Genomic DNA, 15,757 nt, shown 5'->3' with positions numbered 1-15,757 from the left:
CAACGCCAGGCCAATGGAGAGAAAAATTCAGTGGGAATGGGCTGAATGTAATGCTCCCAGTATCAATATGTGTCCCTTAACAGAGAATTAGGAAAATGGTGGGTGAATGTTCCTTATAAAAATACACCAGAGAAATGTGAGATGTAGCAATAAAAGGAGAGAGCTAGATCAGGAAGGCATTGGCAACGCATAGGGGCTGCACACGGGTGCATGTGCACCCCTGGAAACCCAACCATGAAACTGGCAGTGCCAGCAGAATTGCACTTCCAGTATCACTGCTGGCTTGGTGATCAGTAGGTGAGGGGCCCCACCCTCAGTCAGCAATTGGCCACTGGGGAACCCACCCACCTTCCCATCAGTGATCAGTAGTGGTTCCCCTGCCCCCAAGTTTGTGATCTGGTGCCCCCCCCCACCAACTCAGGAGGCACCAGTTGCCCATGCAGGAAGGTGTGTGCACTCCTACCTGCAATCCTGTTCTGCACATCTGTCTCCAGCATATAAGAACAGTAAGAGCTGTAGCAGACAAGGAGATCCTGCTTGCTGTATGTTGATCAGATAATACTAATGCAGGAAGCACACGCCTGCTTTAGCCCTTCCCAGTCTGACTGTGTATGAAGCACCCAAGGCAGTTGCACCCAGTTGTGAAGCACTGAGGTAAATTGAGGTAGAACAAAAGTAGTTCTCAAATGCAAAGAGAAAGAGAGGCGCTTTGAATCTAAAAAAGTTGAGAACTGGTGCATTAACTCAACAGTTTTGATTAGATCAGGGTGGGCAAAATGCGGCCTGCTGGACCGTTCTATCTGGCTCGTGGGACCCCTAAAAAAATTTGGAAAATTAATATTTATCTGCCCCTGGCTGCCCATCATGCGGCCCTTGATGGCTTGCCAAAATTCAGTAAGCAGCCCTCCGCCCAAAATAATTACCCACCTTTGAATTAGAGTATTTCATGAGTAAAAAATAAGGGATCTGGGACTGTTCAGCCTGGGGAGAGAAGACGGGGGGACTTGGCAGCCATCTATAAGTATGTAAGGAGTGAACATTGGCAGCTGAGAGAAAAACTGTAAACTAGGGCACCACAGAGGAGGACAAGGAGCAATGATCATAAACTGTTAACGGATGGTTTCAGGTCAGATGTAAGGAAGAACCTCTTTACAGTAAGGGTGACCAGAAACTGGAATAGACTTCCCAAGGAGGTGGTGCAGTCTCCAACCTTGGAAGTCTTCAAGAGAAGACTTGACAGACATCTTGCTGGGATCATTTGATCTTAGCAGTATTCTGACCCAAAGCAGGAGGGTTAGACTCAATGTTCTTCTGAGGTCCCTTCCAACCCTTAAATTCTATGATATGATTCTCTGAGGCTGTAGGATACAGGGTGAGGACCAAGGATCTCAAATTACAGCAGGAGGAAATTTAAACTGGAGATTAGGAAGAACCTTCTCACTAAGAGGGTGGGTAAGCATTGGAACAGGCTAGTCAGCAAAGCTGTACAATCTCCATCCTTGGAAATACCCAAGAGTGGTTTAGACACATGCTCAGCTGGGATGGTTTAATTAGGGATGATCCTACCTCAAGCAAGGAGCTGGACTAAATGATCTCCTGAGGTCCCTTCCAGCTCTACTTTTCTATGATTCTATTATTTTAATTTCATACCTACTAAAATCAGTAATAATCCCAGTGTTTTAAGGGGGTGCAACTTTGAACTTCTAACTCTGTAAGTTTCTTCAGAAATCTTCTCATTAAATTAAAAACAGTACACAAGTGGAGACTCAATACAATCGTATTTCTTCCCTTTGTGCATAGAATCTCTAATCACATTGTCACAAGCTCTTTCTCAAAAAATATCATCTACATGTTTTTCTGCTTCATAGGGGTCGTACCTTGCAGTGCTATGTAGTAGCTTAGGTGTACTAGATGGAGAACATAAATGACACTTGTACACAAGATGTGCAGGCAATGAGATCTAGATGCTACAAAATGGAGGGGAATGAGGCTGTGGCACAAGATGGAGTGAAAGAGCACATCCACATGCTCTGGCACAGGTAGTGGCTACTTGGTATGCCCCTTTCTTCTCTTGATCCAACTGCTCCTCACAGGGGCTTTAAAAGGCTTAGTATCTTCTTAGGGGAATCACTTAGGTACAAGTCAGACATTAGGCTTGAGACATGTAAGGATGGTCAGGGAAGTCCATGGTAATACAATTCCTCCAGCGCTATGCTGCCAAGGGGTTGGAGAGACTCAAGTTGACAGACAAAGGCCTGTGTTCCTGAGTGGATGAATGAGAAGGAAGATGAATATATGCCCACCACTGACATGGATCTTGTGAGGGAGCATCTTGCGAGGCTAGACCCCCATAAATCAGATGGCCCAGACTGGTTGCACCCAAGAGTGCTAAAGGAACTGGCAGACATCATAATGCAGGCACTGGAGAGGATATTTGAGAACTCGGGGCGCTCAGGTGAAGTACCTGAAGATTGAAAAAGGGTCAATGTGGTGCTCATCTTCAAGAAAGGGAGGAAAGAAGAGCCGGGAAACTACAGGCCAATCAGTTTGACCTCAATCCCTGGGAAGATTTTGGAAAAAATGATCAGAGACGCCATTCTTGACAGGCTTATAGAAGGCAGCATTCTGAAGCATAGTCAGCACGGGTTTGTTGCGGGTAGGTCTTGCTTGACCAATCTCATTTCCTTTTATGACCAGGTGATGTATCACCTGTACAAAAGGGAAGAGGTTGATATCATATATTTGGACTTTAAAAAAGCCTTTGACCTGGTGTCCCATGATGGCCTCATGGAAAAATTGGGCAACTGCGGCCTCGACTACTCCACAGTCTGATGGCTGGGGAACTGGCTCTGAGGCTGGACCCAGAGGGTGGTGGTTGATGGAACCGAATCAACATGGCACTAGTGACTAGTAGGCCTCTGCGAAGCGACTAGTATTCGCTTCAGATTAGGATTTGGCCAATTTACTTTGAATTAGGATTTGGCCAATGCAGGGGTCAGCGATTCGAATCACTGTCCTGAATCGATTCAGCTGAATCTGATTCAGAGATTTGGCTGATTTGGCAGTGGCCAAATCTCCTAGTTGGACAGGCCCCATTCCCCAGCTGCTCTCCCACCCCAATGAATGGCTGCCCTGCCCAGCCCCATCTCCCAGCTCTTTAAAAAAAAAAAGACCCCACTAAATGGCTGTTGACAGGCGGGGGGGAGGGGTGTGAGCTATGAGCCCCCTGACCTCCACCTGCTCTCCCAACTTCCCCCCTTCATGGCTGCCCTGCCTGCCCCAGCCCCTGGCTCTTTAAAAAAATTGAAAAAGCCCCAAAGAGCAGTCTCCACTGCCTTGTGCTGCAGGGGAGGTGGGCTCTGCAATGAGCCCCCAGAAGACCTGATGGCTGCTGCAGCAGCAGGTGAGTGGGGTTTTTTTTTTTAAAGAACAGAGAGTTCAGGCCAGGCCCATGGTCCTCTTCCCCCTCCTCCAGCCCCCCTTCCCCGCCCCCTACTTACCAGCACAGAGTCCGGGGCCAGATCCCTGGGGAAGTGAGCGGAGACTGCCAAAATTGATTAAGATCATTTTATTGGTCCTTTGATTTGATTTGATTTGGAGTCAGAGTTTTGGCTGCTGAATCAGGCCAAATCTCCTCCGAATCGAATCAGCACTCAAAGCTTTGCACAGCCCTAGTGGTATCCCCCAAGGGTCCGTTCTTTGACCTGTACTCTTTAATGTCTTCATAAATGATCTGGACACTAGTGTCAAAAGCAGATTGGCCAAATTCACTGATGACACCAAATTTTGGGGGAGAGTCTCCACACCTGAGGATAGGATGATGATCCAGACCAACCTGGATAGGCTTGCAAGGTGGGTGGATGAAAACCTGATGGCAGTCAATATGGAGAAATTCAAGGTGCTCTACCTCAGAAATAAAAACCTGCATCACACTTATAGGCTTGGCACACCATGACCAAAAGAAACTTGGGGGTCATGACTGACCACAAGATGAATATGCGTCACCAATGCGATACTGCAGCTGGCAAAACAAACAAAACTCTGGCTTGCATCTACTGGTGCATCTTGAGCAAGACCCAGGATGTCATCCTCCTGCTGTACTCAGCCTTGGTGAGTACTATGTCCAATTCTGGGCTCCACAATTTAAGAAGGATGTGGAGAAGCTTGAAAGAGTCCAGAGGAGAGCCATGTGTATGATCAGAGGGAAAGAAAACAGGCCTTATGAAGAGAGGCTGCAAGCTATGGGACTCTTCAGCCTGGAGAAGTGCAGGCTCAGGGGTGACCTGGTGGCAGCCTATAAGTACATAAGGGGTGTGCATCAGGATTTGGGGAAACACCTGTTCACCAGAGCACCCCAGGGGATGACAAGGTCCAACCGTCACAAACACCTGCAAAACTGTTTTAGGCTGGACATAAGGAAAAACTTTTTTATTGTCCAAGCCCCCGAGGCCTGGAACAGACGCCCCCCAGAGGTGATGCAAGCACCTACTCTGGACACTTTCAAGAAACATGTGGACATTTATCTAGCTGGAATCCTTTGACCCTAGCTGACTTCCTGCCCTTTGGGCAGGGGGCTGGATCCGATGATCTTATGAGGTCCCTTCCAGCCTTAATGTCTACGAAATCTGTGAAATTCAGACAGCTCATATATTCAGGAAATATCTCTTAACCTATTAGAGCTAAAACATTTTCTTACCTGATAAAGAATCTGTAGGACTCTTGAGGTCATCTCCACCTGTGGCCCATAGGTCAATTCTTTAAATGTTTTGGCTTGAATTATTAAGCGAGAGAGACTGATTCCACAAAGCTTTTGATATAGGTTCACAAGATCCTTGAAAAAAGGTGTTTCTAGATTTGACCACAAGGATTCTGCAAGAAAGACAGATGTTGAGTTTCTACACGTCAGCATGCTACTACCTCTCCCTTGTTGATGAAGCAGTATTGTATCTTGTTGTCAAAAGAAGTGTTTGACTTTAAAAGTACTAAGACGAATGACATCTCAGACTTCAGAGTAATGCCTTTATCTGTAAGCTGCTCCAGACAGATTATCCCTATGCATTTATTGCAGCAGAAAAGAACTAGCAAATTATTTTTTTGGATATAGATATCAGAGATGAGATCTTGGCCCCAGTGAAGTGGCCTGAATCATGCCTTCACCTCCCAATCCTGAAACCATGGGCAACTGGTGCTTCCTGGCTCTGGGCAGGGGGCACCAGTGGCTGATTGCCAACAACCCTCCCACCCCTCCCTATGTCCTCCTTGCACATCGCCTATGTCTAAAACACTCAAGAATTCAAGTGACCCAGCTGCATTCCGTTGAAAACCTACCTAGAACCTGCAGGTCTTTGTGCTGGAGTCTCCAGATGGCTTCTGCTAATAAGCCAAGGAGCTGATTAGACTGGTCATCCTGTAAGAGGACAGGCATAATCAGGTAGACTCCAAGGGCCTCAGGTGAGAGGGAAGAGGAAGGCAGTGATTTCAGCAGTTTCTCACTTTCCTTTATCACCTGGGGAGAAGGAATGAGAGGTTAAAAAGCAGTAGAGCTTTGCTACAATAACCTTTTACTTGCAACACACACACACACACCCTTCATAAGCTGGTCTGGAGAGCTGAGTCCAGTCCCTGACTCTGTCACAGAGTTTCTATGCGACTTTGGGAACATCAGTTATGGTCATGCCTCATTACATGTTTGAACAACAACTAGAATTATGGGAGCCAAACTCAGATGGGTTCTCCAGGTACTGCTATAATAAAAATAGTAAGTAAAAGAATCTTTCAGTTTTCCTTTCTTCAGAAGTCAACTGCTCTGAAGTGTTCATTCTCTATATGCCCGTCTCATCTGAGGATCTGATAAGAGAAGGAACAAATCTTGGTCCAAATTCTGTCCTGATTTATACTTTGTAATTTGGCAGGAGTCACGAAAGCTGCTCAGCATGTTAAGTCTGGGCAATTCTCAACAGTGAGTATTCAGCCTAGATGAAACTGGAATTCCTGTGCAACAGGATCTTTGTCTAATAAGCCACTGTCCCCTGCCTAGGCATAACTGGCTTTGATGTTCAACAGAATTTTGCAACATCAGGATAAAAACCTGGACCATTCATAGTTCTTAGACTTGAAAGTTCTTTCAGTTCTCACCTAGGAGACCAATGCAGCTTCATACATGTGCTGTGGGAGCACAGAAATTATGTCAAGCAAAGGGGTGTGAAATTCTCAGCACTCAGAGATGGAAAGGACTGAAGTGTGACAGGGATGAAGGGATTACATATGAGAATATCTTTTTAAAAATAGAATTAAAAACTTTCCTGAATTATTTCCTATTCTGTTCTCACAGGAAATTGTCTGGTGAAAAAGATCCAAGCTAGTACCCACTTTTGCAGACCTGCATTTAAATTTTTCAGGTCATTCCGCTAGATTGATCAGTTTACTTTAGTCAGGGTGTTTCTACATGAGACATTTACTGCAGAGTTGACTCATTAGTAGGCCCGTGAGAATCAGCAGCGATCCGCTGAAAAGTGGTTTGTACATTCAAACAAGCACTTAACCTCATCACCAGAACTGAAGCCAACTTCCTACAGCTCAAAACATAAAACCTGCCAACTATCTCCAGTAATCCCACAAACTGCACACCAGAACCTATCAAAGATAACAATACCCAACTACCTGTTGGGGCACATTCATCACCAAAAACGCACTGTGTCTCCAGTCTCTCAGGCCTGATCCTGAGTGGGAACAAGTTACAATGCAAACCACTTTTCAGAGCTGGGCCTATGAACTGCACTTCATCAGCCTCCTAGGTAGTAGGTACAGAAACTCATGGCCTCAATATACACAGTAGAATTCTGACACACTGCGACCTGCCGGACACCCCAGGCACCTCTGCACTTTTCCCTGTGCTACTACATCCCCCTTTCCCCCCTCCTCCCACCCCAGCCTGTCCCTCCCCTCCTGACGCCTCCATTTCCATTTTCACCTGCTGGCTTTCTTGCCTGCATTGTGGGCCAGGCCAGCTTCTGGCTTCTTTATTATTCCTTCCATCCAGGACCAATTGCAGATACTTCCTCAGCCTGACAAAGGGGTTTTCAACCCGAAACCTAGCATCCCAGGCAGCTAAGCTGAGCTCACCGGGAGCCTCACAACTGCACTACAGCCATCAAGCATCAGGCCTGTCAAAGACATGACAGGTCTCGGCATTCCCCAGCCAGGACTTTGTGCGTGCATGAGTTAGCTGGAGGTTATGGCACCTCCTCCCCGCCTTCCACCAGGGGATCGTTGGTCCTGGCATTTACAGGGCTGCTGCACCGCCAGCAGTCCCACCAGGCCTCCCTACCCTGGCAGGGTACAGTTTTAGCGGTCATGCCCAGGACCTGGGGCCTCCTTCTTCCCCATAGCCCCAATCTCTCCAAGTTCATCCCAGCAGGGGAATGAGCTCAGCAGGGACATGTTCTTCCTGTGCTGGCTGGTGATGCAGTTAGTGCCCCCTCCAGCTGAGAGCAGGGCATTTACTCGGCTTTTAAAAAATTCAAAAAAGGAAATTGGTGCAGACAGAGTGAGGAGGGTGGCACTCAGTCCATCTGCAGGTGGAGCTGGGGGACCCCCAGCAGCGGGAGGTTCACCTTTAGGAACATCAGCTGCTTCACCAAACCAGGATCCAAGCAGGTGTGGTGAGGTGGCACAACATCCCCAGCAATGCTGCACAACCTCTCAGTTGCAACACTGGTGGGTGGACAGGACAGGTGTTACCAGGCAGCTGTGGCCAGATCCTGCCACATCTGGCTGTGGCTTTCCCAGTAGGCCAAGGGGTCATATTCCAGTGGTTCCACATCCTCAGCGAGATAGGTCACCATCAAAACCTTGGCGCTACCTCCCTCAGGCTGGCCTCTGGTGCATTTGGACCTCAGCGTTGAAGCCATGCCCATGGCCCACATTGGCAGTGGCTGGCGTGGAGAAGACTGGCTGGTGCTGGCACTGGTGCTGGGAGTGCTGGCACAGGAAAGTGGATCCCCCTTTTTCACATCCCCTTGCCTCTGCACTTCAGCCTCCCTGACTTTGTTCACCAGCACCTGCGTCCAATGATCAAGGGTTTGGGGGCTGCCAGTGCACATGTTCCTCTTCACCCTCAGGCTGCACATGCCCACCATCACCAGTGCCTGCATGTCTGGTGACAGCGGCCTGCCCCGGCCAGGAACATTGATCCTCTGGAACTTCTCCATTTAGCCTAACGAGCCACTCCTGCACCATGCGGTTCATGGCCTCCGTGATCTCCCTTGCCTTGTGAGACTCATCCAGCACCTCGGCTTGCAGTAGAGTCCATCAACGGCCTGACTGATCGCACCAGTGCCCCATTAGGGAGAGGTAGGCATGATCTCCAACCTGGCTGCTCCAGATGTCAGAGATTAATTTTCATAGTTTCATAGTAGCTAGAGTCGGAAGGGACCTAGGTAGATCATCTAGTCCGACCCCCTGCCTTGGCAGGAAAGAGCACCGGGGTCAGATGACCCCGGCAAGGTGCTCATCTAACTTCCTTTTAAAAATCCCCAGGCTAGGAGCCTGCACCACTTCCCCTGGAAGCCGGTTCCAGGCCCTAGCCGCCCTGACTGTGAAGTAGCGCCTCCTAATATCTAATCTAAACTTACCCTCCGCCAGCTTGTGACCGTTATTCCTGGTCACTCCTGGCAGCGCACGGGGGAACAGGGACTCCCCCAATACCTGCTGATCCCCCCTGACCAGTTTGTAGCAGGCCACAAGGTCCCCCCTTAACCTTCTCTTGTGGAGGCTAAACAGGTTCAGGTCCCGTAGCCTCTCCTCATAAGGCCTGCCCTGCTGACCCCTGATCATACGAGTGGCCCTCCTCTGAACTCTTTCCATATCGTCCACGTCCCTCTTGAAGTGTGGCGCCCAGAACTGGACGCAGTACTCCAGCTGCGGCCTGACCAGTGCCGCATAGAGGGGGAGGATCACCTCCCTGGACCTGCTCGAGATGCATCTGTGGATGCATGACAGGGTACGGTTGGCCTCCTTGACTGCCTCCCCACACTGCTGGCCCATGTTCATCGTGGAGTCAATGACGACTCCAAGATCCTTTTCCGTCTCCGTGCTGGCAAGAGGGGAGTTCCCCAACCTGTAAGTGTGGTGCCGGTTCTTCCTCCCCATGTGCAACACCTTGCACTTATCAGTGTTAAACCCCATCCTATTCTCATCCGCCCACCGTTGCAACCTGTCAAGGTCAGCTTGTAGCCTATTGCACCCTTCTAGTGCACCCACATCCCCCCACATCTTAGTGTCATCAGCAAACTTGAACAGGGTGCTTTCTACCCCCTCATCCAAGTCACTGATGAAGATGTTGAACAGTGCGGGCCCGAGGACCGAGCCCTGCGGAACCCCACTGCCCACGTCCTTCCAGGTCGAGAAGAACCCATCCACTACCACCCTCTGGGTGCGGCCCTCCAACCAGTTGGCGACCCATTTGACCGTGTGGGCATCGACACCACAGTCTCCCAGCTTTTTGATGAGGACAGGGTGAGAGACAGTGTCGAAAGCCTTCCGGAAGTCCAGAAAGACTACATCCACAGCAACCCCTGCGTCTAATGATTTGGTGACCTGATCGTAAAAGGCCACCAGGTTGGTCTGACAAGACCTGCCACTGATGAACCCATGTTGGTTGCCCCTGAGCATGCATTCCCCCGCAAGACCCCCCTGGATGTGTGCCAGGATAATTTTTTCAAAGAGCTTACCCGGGATTGAGGTAAGACTAACTGGCCTGTAATTTCCCGGGTCCTCTTTTTTTCCCTTTTTGAAGATAGGGACCACATTGGCCCTCTTCCAGTCCTCCGGCACCTCGCCAGAGCACCATGAGTGCTCATAGAGCCGCGCCAGGGGTCCCACAATGACCTCGGCCAGTTCCTGTAGAACCCTAGGATGAAGATCGTCCGGACCAGCGGACTTGAACACGTCCAGCCTCTCCAGAAGTACCCTAACTAACTCCTCGCTAACCCCTGGCCCAGGCGTGTCTCTCCCGGGGCCCGAGGGGGGCCCAGCAGGGAGGTGGCTGAACTGGTCCCTACTTAGGAAGACAGAGGCAAAGAAATCGTTAAATATGTTAGCTTTGTCATCTGGCGTGATGACTAAGTTGCCCATCGTGTCCTGCAGGGGCCCCACATTACCCGGGACCCTCTTTTTACCCCCTATGTATTTAAAGAAGGACTTCTTATTGTCCTTAATCCGGGAAGCTAGTCCTATCTCCATCTCTGCCTTGGCCTTCCTGACTGCCCCCCTACATCCTCGGGCGACTGTAACATAGTCCTTCTTGGTGATGACCCCATCCCTCCATTGGGTGTATGCCTCCCTTTTAGCAAGGAGACATTCCCGGATGCTCTTAGTGAGCCATGGGGGTTTATGTGCCCTCCTGCTCCCTTTGACCCTTGTTGGGATTACCTCCCTTTGGGCATGGAGGATCGTCTCCTTAAGGAGCAACCACTCACCTTCGACATCTGATTCCCTTCCCCTCTGGGTCCTCAGCGCTTCCCCAATGATCCTCCTTAGCTTGTTGAAGTCAGCCCTCCTAAAGTCTAGGGCTGTTGCCTTGCTGCAGCCCTTTGCCACCTTACACTGGATGGTGAATTCCAGCAAGCTACCTACGGCCCTGCCTTGCGCAGCTCCTCCCTCAAGTGTCCCCTGCATGCCTGATACAGGGAGGGTACCACTGCCCTGCTAAAGGCTATGAACCATCTGAACCCTGGCTGCTCAGCTAGGGAGAAGGGCTGGCTATCCAGAGCATCTCCCCAGTGCTCTGGGTGATATTGCTTGCCTTGAGAATGCACCCCACTTTGTCCACCTTTCCCCCACTGGTCCAGGGTGGCCTGCCTCTGCTTTGGGGGTGAGGGGCCTTTGGAGCAACCAGGGGACTTCCCTTTCAGCACACTCACACTGGTGCCAGGCTGAGCAGCAGGAAGAAGGGCAAGGGGGTGGTGCCTCCTCAGATGCAGCAGCATGGCCGCAATGAAGAAGCGTCTCATGTGCCTTTGGCAGTGCTGGCAGATGGCAAACCTGGGATCATCTGCCACCTCAAAATGATCCCACACTACACTACTCCTCCACTTCTGGGCTGCGGCAAGGATCCTGCCTTTTCCCCCTTCTCAGCAGGCTGAGGCTGAAGAGCAGGAGGAGCTGCCTCAGCTGAGCCACTTGCCTCCACAACCTCAGCCTCCTCTGAGGTGCTGCTTTCTGGAGGAGACCTGGGTCTAGGGGAAACTTGAGGGGTGTGGAGCACAAACTCTGATTCCCCCCCAGTCCCCAGAATTGCCTGAGCCAGCACGCTCAGCATCCCTGGTTCCAGCTCCAGCTCCTCCTCTGGCAGTGGGAGGGTCATGCTGAGAGCTGAAATTGGGGTGGAAGAGGCAGTGATTCCACTGCTGGTGCCCACTTCTGGACTGAGCGAAGGTGGTGCAGGTGCAGGGACATCAGGTGCAGACACTGCTCCCACGGGCAGCACTGATGTCATGGCTGCTCGGGAACAGAATGCATCTGCTGGCTAGACCCACACTGAAGCTCCCTCATGCCCCAGTCAGGCCCTTTGCAGCACGGTGAATTGTGGGGGAGCCCCTTAGGGCCCCCTACCAGTCAGGGCTGCTGTGCCTGGGCTCCACATGCTATGCCTGAACAAACTGTGGAGCTTATAGTTCCCAAGTTAATTTCTCCCAGGTGCATTTTCAGATTGCATGCCCAGGAGCAGTTACTTCTGAGCAATAAGCACCACAGTTTATTCAGATGCTATAATTGTAATTGTGGACATGCCCCCAGTTTCATATTTCAGTGCTTGTGCCCTTGAGGGCCAAGTTTGAATTACAAGAAGTATTTAAAGAGGAAAATATCTCATCAGTTGAAGTCGGGAGTTGGTAACTTACGGCTTGCAGACCTGATCCAACCTGTAGAGTCAATGGATCCAGCCCACAGAGCTGGGAGGCTTCAGTGGCATTCTAGTGACAGGGGACTTTGTCCCTGCCATGCTGTGCTTCATCTGACCAACAAAGAGCTGTCTGGTGCTGCACACCATCTGGGTGGCAGGGAGAAGTTGTGGCAGCAGTGATACAGGCTGGATCCTAGTGCCAGCCCACCTTAGACTCCAGCTGAAACATTTCAGCTCACTACAGGAAAACGTCACCAACCACTGTCTAGCACTAGGTTGTTATATGGCTTTCTTCACCATAATATCTTAATATCATAATATTTCTTCACCATAATATCAACAGCAAACAAAACACTCTCCTTTTCCACTAGTAGCCTGAATATTTCTCCTTCTCTTCCTGTTACAGTCTATAAAACACTTAAAAGCGAACTTTAAACATGTAAATTTAAAAAACCCACTTAGACCCACCTCTTGCCAGTATCCCTTTAGAGAAAAAAGTGCCAGGAACTAGAACTTCTCAGTATCACTGGAATCAGAAATTATATGTTACATCTTACCTGCTGAAAGACTCTTGGCTTCTTCTTGATCTTCTCATAAAAAAGCAGCACTTCTGATACATCTACACCTGATATTTTATGGGACGTTCCAAAAAGTTTGTCTCTAGTAGAAGGGGAAAAAACAAGGATGTGAGAGGTTTCTTATTACAAGGCTAGCTTTAATATATCTTAACTCTCCCTAAATATGCAAGGAATATACCTTTGAGAAGCATTACTTTAATACCAGTTACTGTAGTTATAGTCTATAACCCATTAAATTGTTACTCCCACACTTGACTGACATCCTATACTTGCTACCCTAAACTCTTGTTCAGTGTGGCATGCATCATTAATCAGTTGTTTCCCATGTTACCTCCCAGAACAATGATGGGTAAAGTAACATTTTGTTGAATGATTTTGGATGTTAAATACCATTAAATAAAGCTTATTATCAGCGTCAGTATCCAAATTAACCAGTTTATTTTTCTTTTTAGATAAAATGTTTTTTCTGATATCTATGGGCATGTTCAGATAAGCATGAACATGCAATTTGCAGCACTGCAGGCCCGTTTCCAGTGCCGCAAATCACATGCATCACACATACAGGCATTCGCTGCAGTTCTAATTAGCAGCATGGAGGGTTTTTATGACACAGAGATCACCCCAGCACAAAAAAGTGGAAAGGCACACATGACAGCAGTGTATGCTTCCTGAAACTAGAGCCTGGCTGGTTGGAGCCACACTCTAGCTGCTGGCAAGGCTACGTGTGCCTGGATCACTGCCGCTGGAGCCTCAGGAGGCCCCCAAGACACCAGATAAGGCTGCTTGGGCCAGCCGGGGCAACATGTCCTGTCCCAGAGCATGGATTCATGGGAATTCCCTGGGGATAAGTAGCAGCAGCACAACTACTACCACTGCTATCTGTCCCCAGGGAAATGTGCCTGCACACTTGTCTGGACACATTCTACATGGTGAATCTCAGCTCAGATCCTCTGCTCTCTCCATATAGTTAAAACATTGGTTACATCAATGAGAGTTAGATACATGCAAGAGATCAGAACATTGCAGAAAGAGGAAAATTCTTGAGATCCTAAAGGCAAGATCCTAACTCCCTATGAAATACCAAAGTAAAAGGTTAGATTTTCAGAAGTGCTGAGCACACGTGATTTCTACTGATTTCAAGAAAAGCTGGCTTTTTAGCATCTTGAAAAAATCAGGCTGATTATCTAAATACAGGCGTGTTCTGTGGCTGAGAGGTCTAGGTGTTAGGCTGCTCACTGAAACAGTGCCCCTTGCTGGCTTCACATTTGTGGTTTTCATGGGGGGCTTCAATCATAGGTGCTGACTTTGGTCATTGCTGGTGGGTGCTTTAACCCTACCTCTGGCCCTACTCACATCCACTACCTCACCATGAATCCTGGTGCACTGGTTTAATTTTGCTTTCTTGTGCAGCCTTATAATGTGCTTCTGCCACCTACTGGTACCAGCTTGTAAAAGGTTGATTTCAGGGCAAAGTTCTCAGCATAACAGAGATCTAACATGTATCATATAAAACCAAAATAGCCATGGCTCATGGATGTTAAGCACCTACTATTTTTTTTTGGTGGGTGCTTGAGCCCCGGAACACCCATGGAGTAGGTGCCTATGACTTTAATCATCCTCACATCTACTGATAGAGCAATACAGCAGTGCACAGGAAATCCAGGAAACAACTTCCTGGGACAAGTGTTAGAGAAACCAACTGGAGGCTATGTTCTTCTTGAGCTGCTGCTTACAAACAGCGAAGAATTTGTTGAGGATGTAGAAATGGATGACAACCTAGGCAGAAGTGACTATGAGATTATCGATTTCAGGATCCTGACAAAAAGGAACAAGAGCAGTGGAGTATGGACCTTGAGAGAGCAGAGTATGGACCTGAGGGAGACCCTCAGGGAACTGATGGGCAGGATCCGCTGAAAGATCAGTCTGAGGGGGAAAGGAGTCCAGGAGAGCTGGCTGTGTTTTAAAGAAACCATACTGAGTGTGCAGGAACAAACCATTATGATATGCAAGAAGAATAGCAAATATGGCAGGCAACCAACCTGGTTTAGCAGAGGACTCTTTGGTGACCTTAAACACAAAAAGGAAGCTTACAAGAAGTAGAAGCTTGGACCGATGAATAGGGAACAGTATAAGATATTGTTCAGGAATGCAGAGACAACATCAGGAAGCCCTGCAATATATAATTTCTGGCCAATTTATACACAGCTGATTTATTATTTTGTCTCCAAATTATTGCACTTTACCTTTTTTCCAAAAAGCTTCCATTGACACAAGCCACAGATGAAAAGATCAATCTAATATTCCTGTTGATTTAAAAAAAAAATCATCATTCCAACAAGAACAGTAGTGACAAGTTTTCAGTTTGACTCCATAAAGAGGATGCATACTAACTTAACTGTTGTAAAGAACATATAAAGACCACAACAGATCATAATGCTTCTGATGCTATAGATTCCTATTGGAAATCCCTCGGTTTATCTTGTGAATCATGTTTGTACACCTAACAATGCATAGCACTCCATGGAACCCTTGAAAGAATCTTAAGGCAACCCAGGGTGCAATGGTACCTTGGTTGATTATGACTAGATTAAACAAGTGAGCATCTCGGTTGAATCTTCCTCTGGAATTGCTGTCTTAACTCCCAGTTAAGTTGTTGGTGGTTTATATATATGTGGTAAGAAAAGAGTAAAACTGGGCAGCATGAGCGCTCCCTATACTTGCAAACGGGACGAATGCTAGAGTCCTTATTTGTCAATGTGAGCTTTCCCTTAGCAAAGCAATAAAGAAGAGCTAGATAGAGCCTCCAAACAGCAAGCAAGTAAATGCTCAATTCTGCATCTGCCATATGCTTTGCACTGTTTCCTCTAAGATGTTTTTGAACAGAGAGAACTGTACTGGGGCAAAAAAGTATTTTAAAAAAGTTCAGAGTTTACAGTATTAATGAAAAAGAACACTAGGGTTCTGACTTACTTCTTTATATGTTCCCACTGCTGAGCATCTGAACAAGAAATCCATTTGTCCAACTTTTCATTGTTAACCACAGCAATTCCATTTAGATTAATATATGGATCCTGTGTAAAATAGGGAAGAAATTTATACGAGGTTCACAGTCCAATGGAGAAGACCTTTGCATAAAGCCAGTCCTGCTTTTGGCAAACTAACTACAAGCAAACAAATGGCATTCCCACTGAACAACCAGTAGGTGATACTACATGTACAGAGCAATGATGGCATGACAAAAAGAGAGAAAGATTTTGCTTGTCAAGCATAATTTGGT

General features: G+C 48.0%; 1 protein-coding gene across 2 annotated transcripts in view; it reads right to left on the bottom strand.

The window, feature by feature from the left end:
• LOC149870892 (E3 ISG15--protein ligase HERC5-like) overlaps window positions 1–15,757 on the bottom strand; it is a 53,117-nt gene that overhangs the window by 23,211 nt on the left and 14,149 nt on the right. For both annotated transcript variants that reach the window (XM_090037053.1, XM_090037055.1), the window contains exons 9-13: window positions 15,451–15,551; window positions 14,724–14,783; window positions 12,460–12,562; window positions 5,329–5,506; window positions 4,697–4,869 (exon numbers count right to left, since the gene is read on the bottom strand). In XM_090037053.1, the coding sequence (XP_089893179.1) occupies window positions 4,697–4,869; window positions 5,329–5,506; window positions 12,460–12,562; window positions 14,724–14,783; window positions 15,451–15,551 (615 nt within the window). The remainder of the gene's footprint in view (window positions 1–4,696; window positions 4,870–5,328; window positions 5,507–12,459; window positions 12,563–14,723; window positions 14,784–15,450; window positions 15,552–15,757) is intronic.

Source organism: Crocodylus siamensis, chromosome 2 (genome assembly GCF_052110815.1).
Source record: "Crocodylus siamensis isolate JL-2025a chromosome 2, ASM5211081v1, whole genome shotgun sequence".
Lineage (NCBI taxonomy): Eukaryota > Metazoa > Chordata > Crocodylia > Crocodylidae > Crocodylus > Crocodylus siamensis.
The sequence above is the reverse complement of the archived record's forward strand: the minus strand, read 5'-3'. Positions and strand labels throughout refer to the sequence as shown.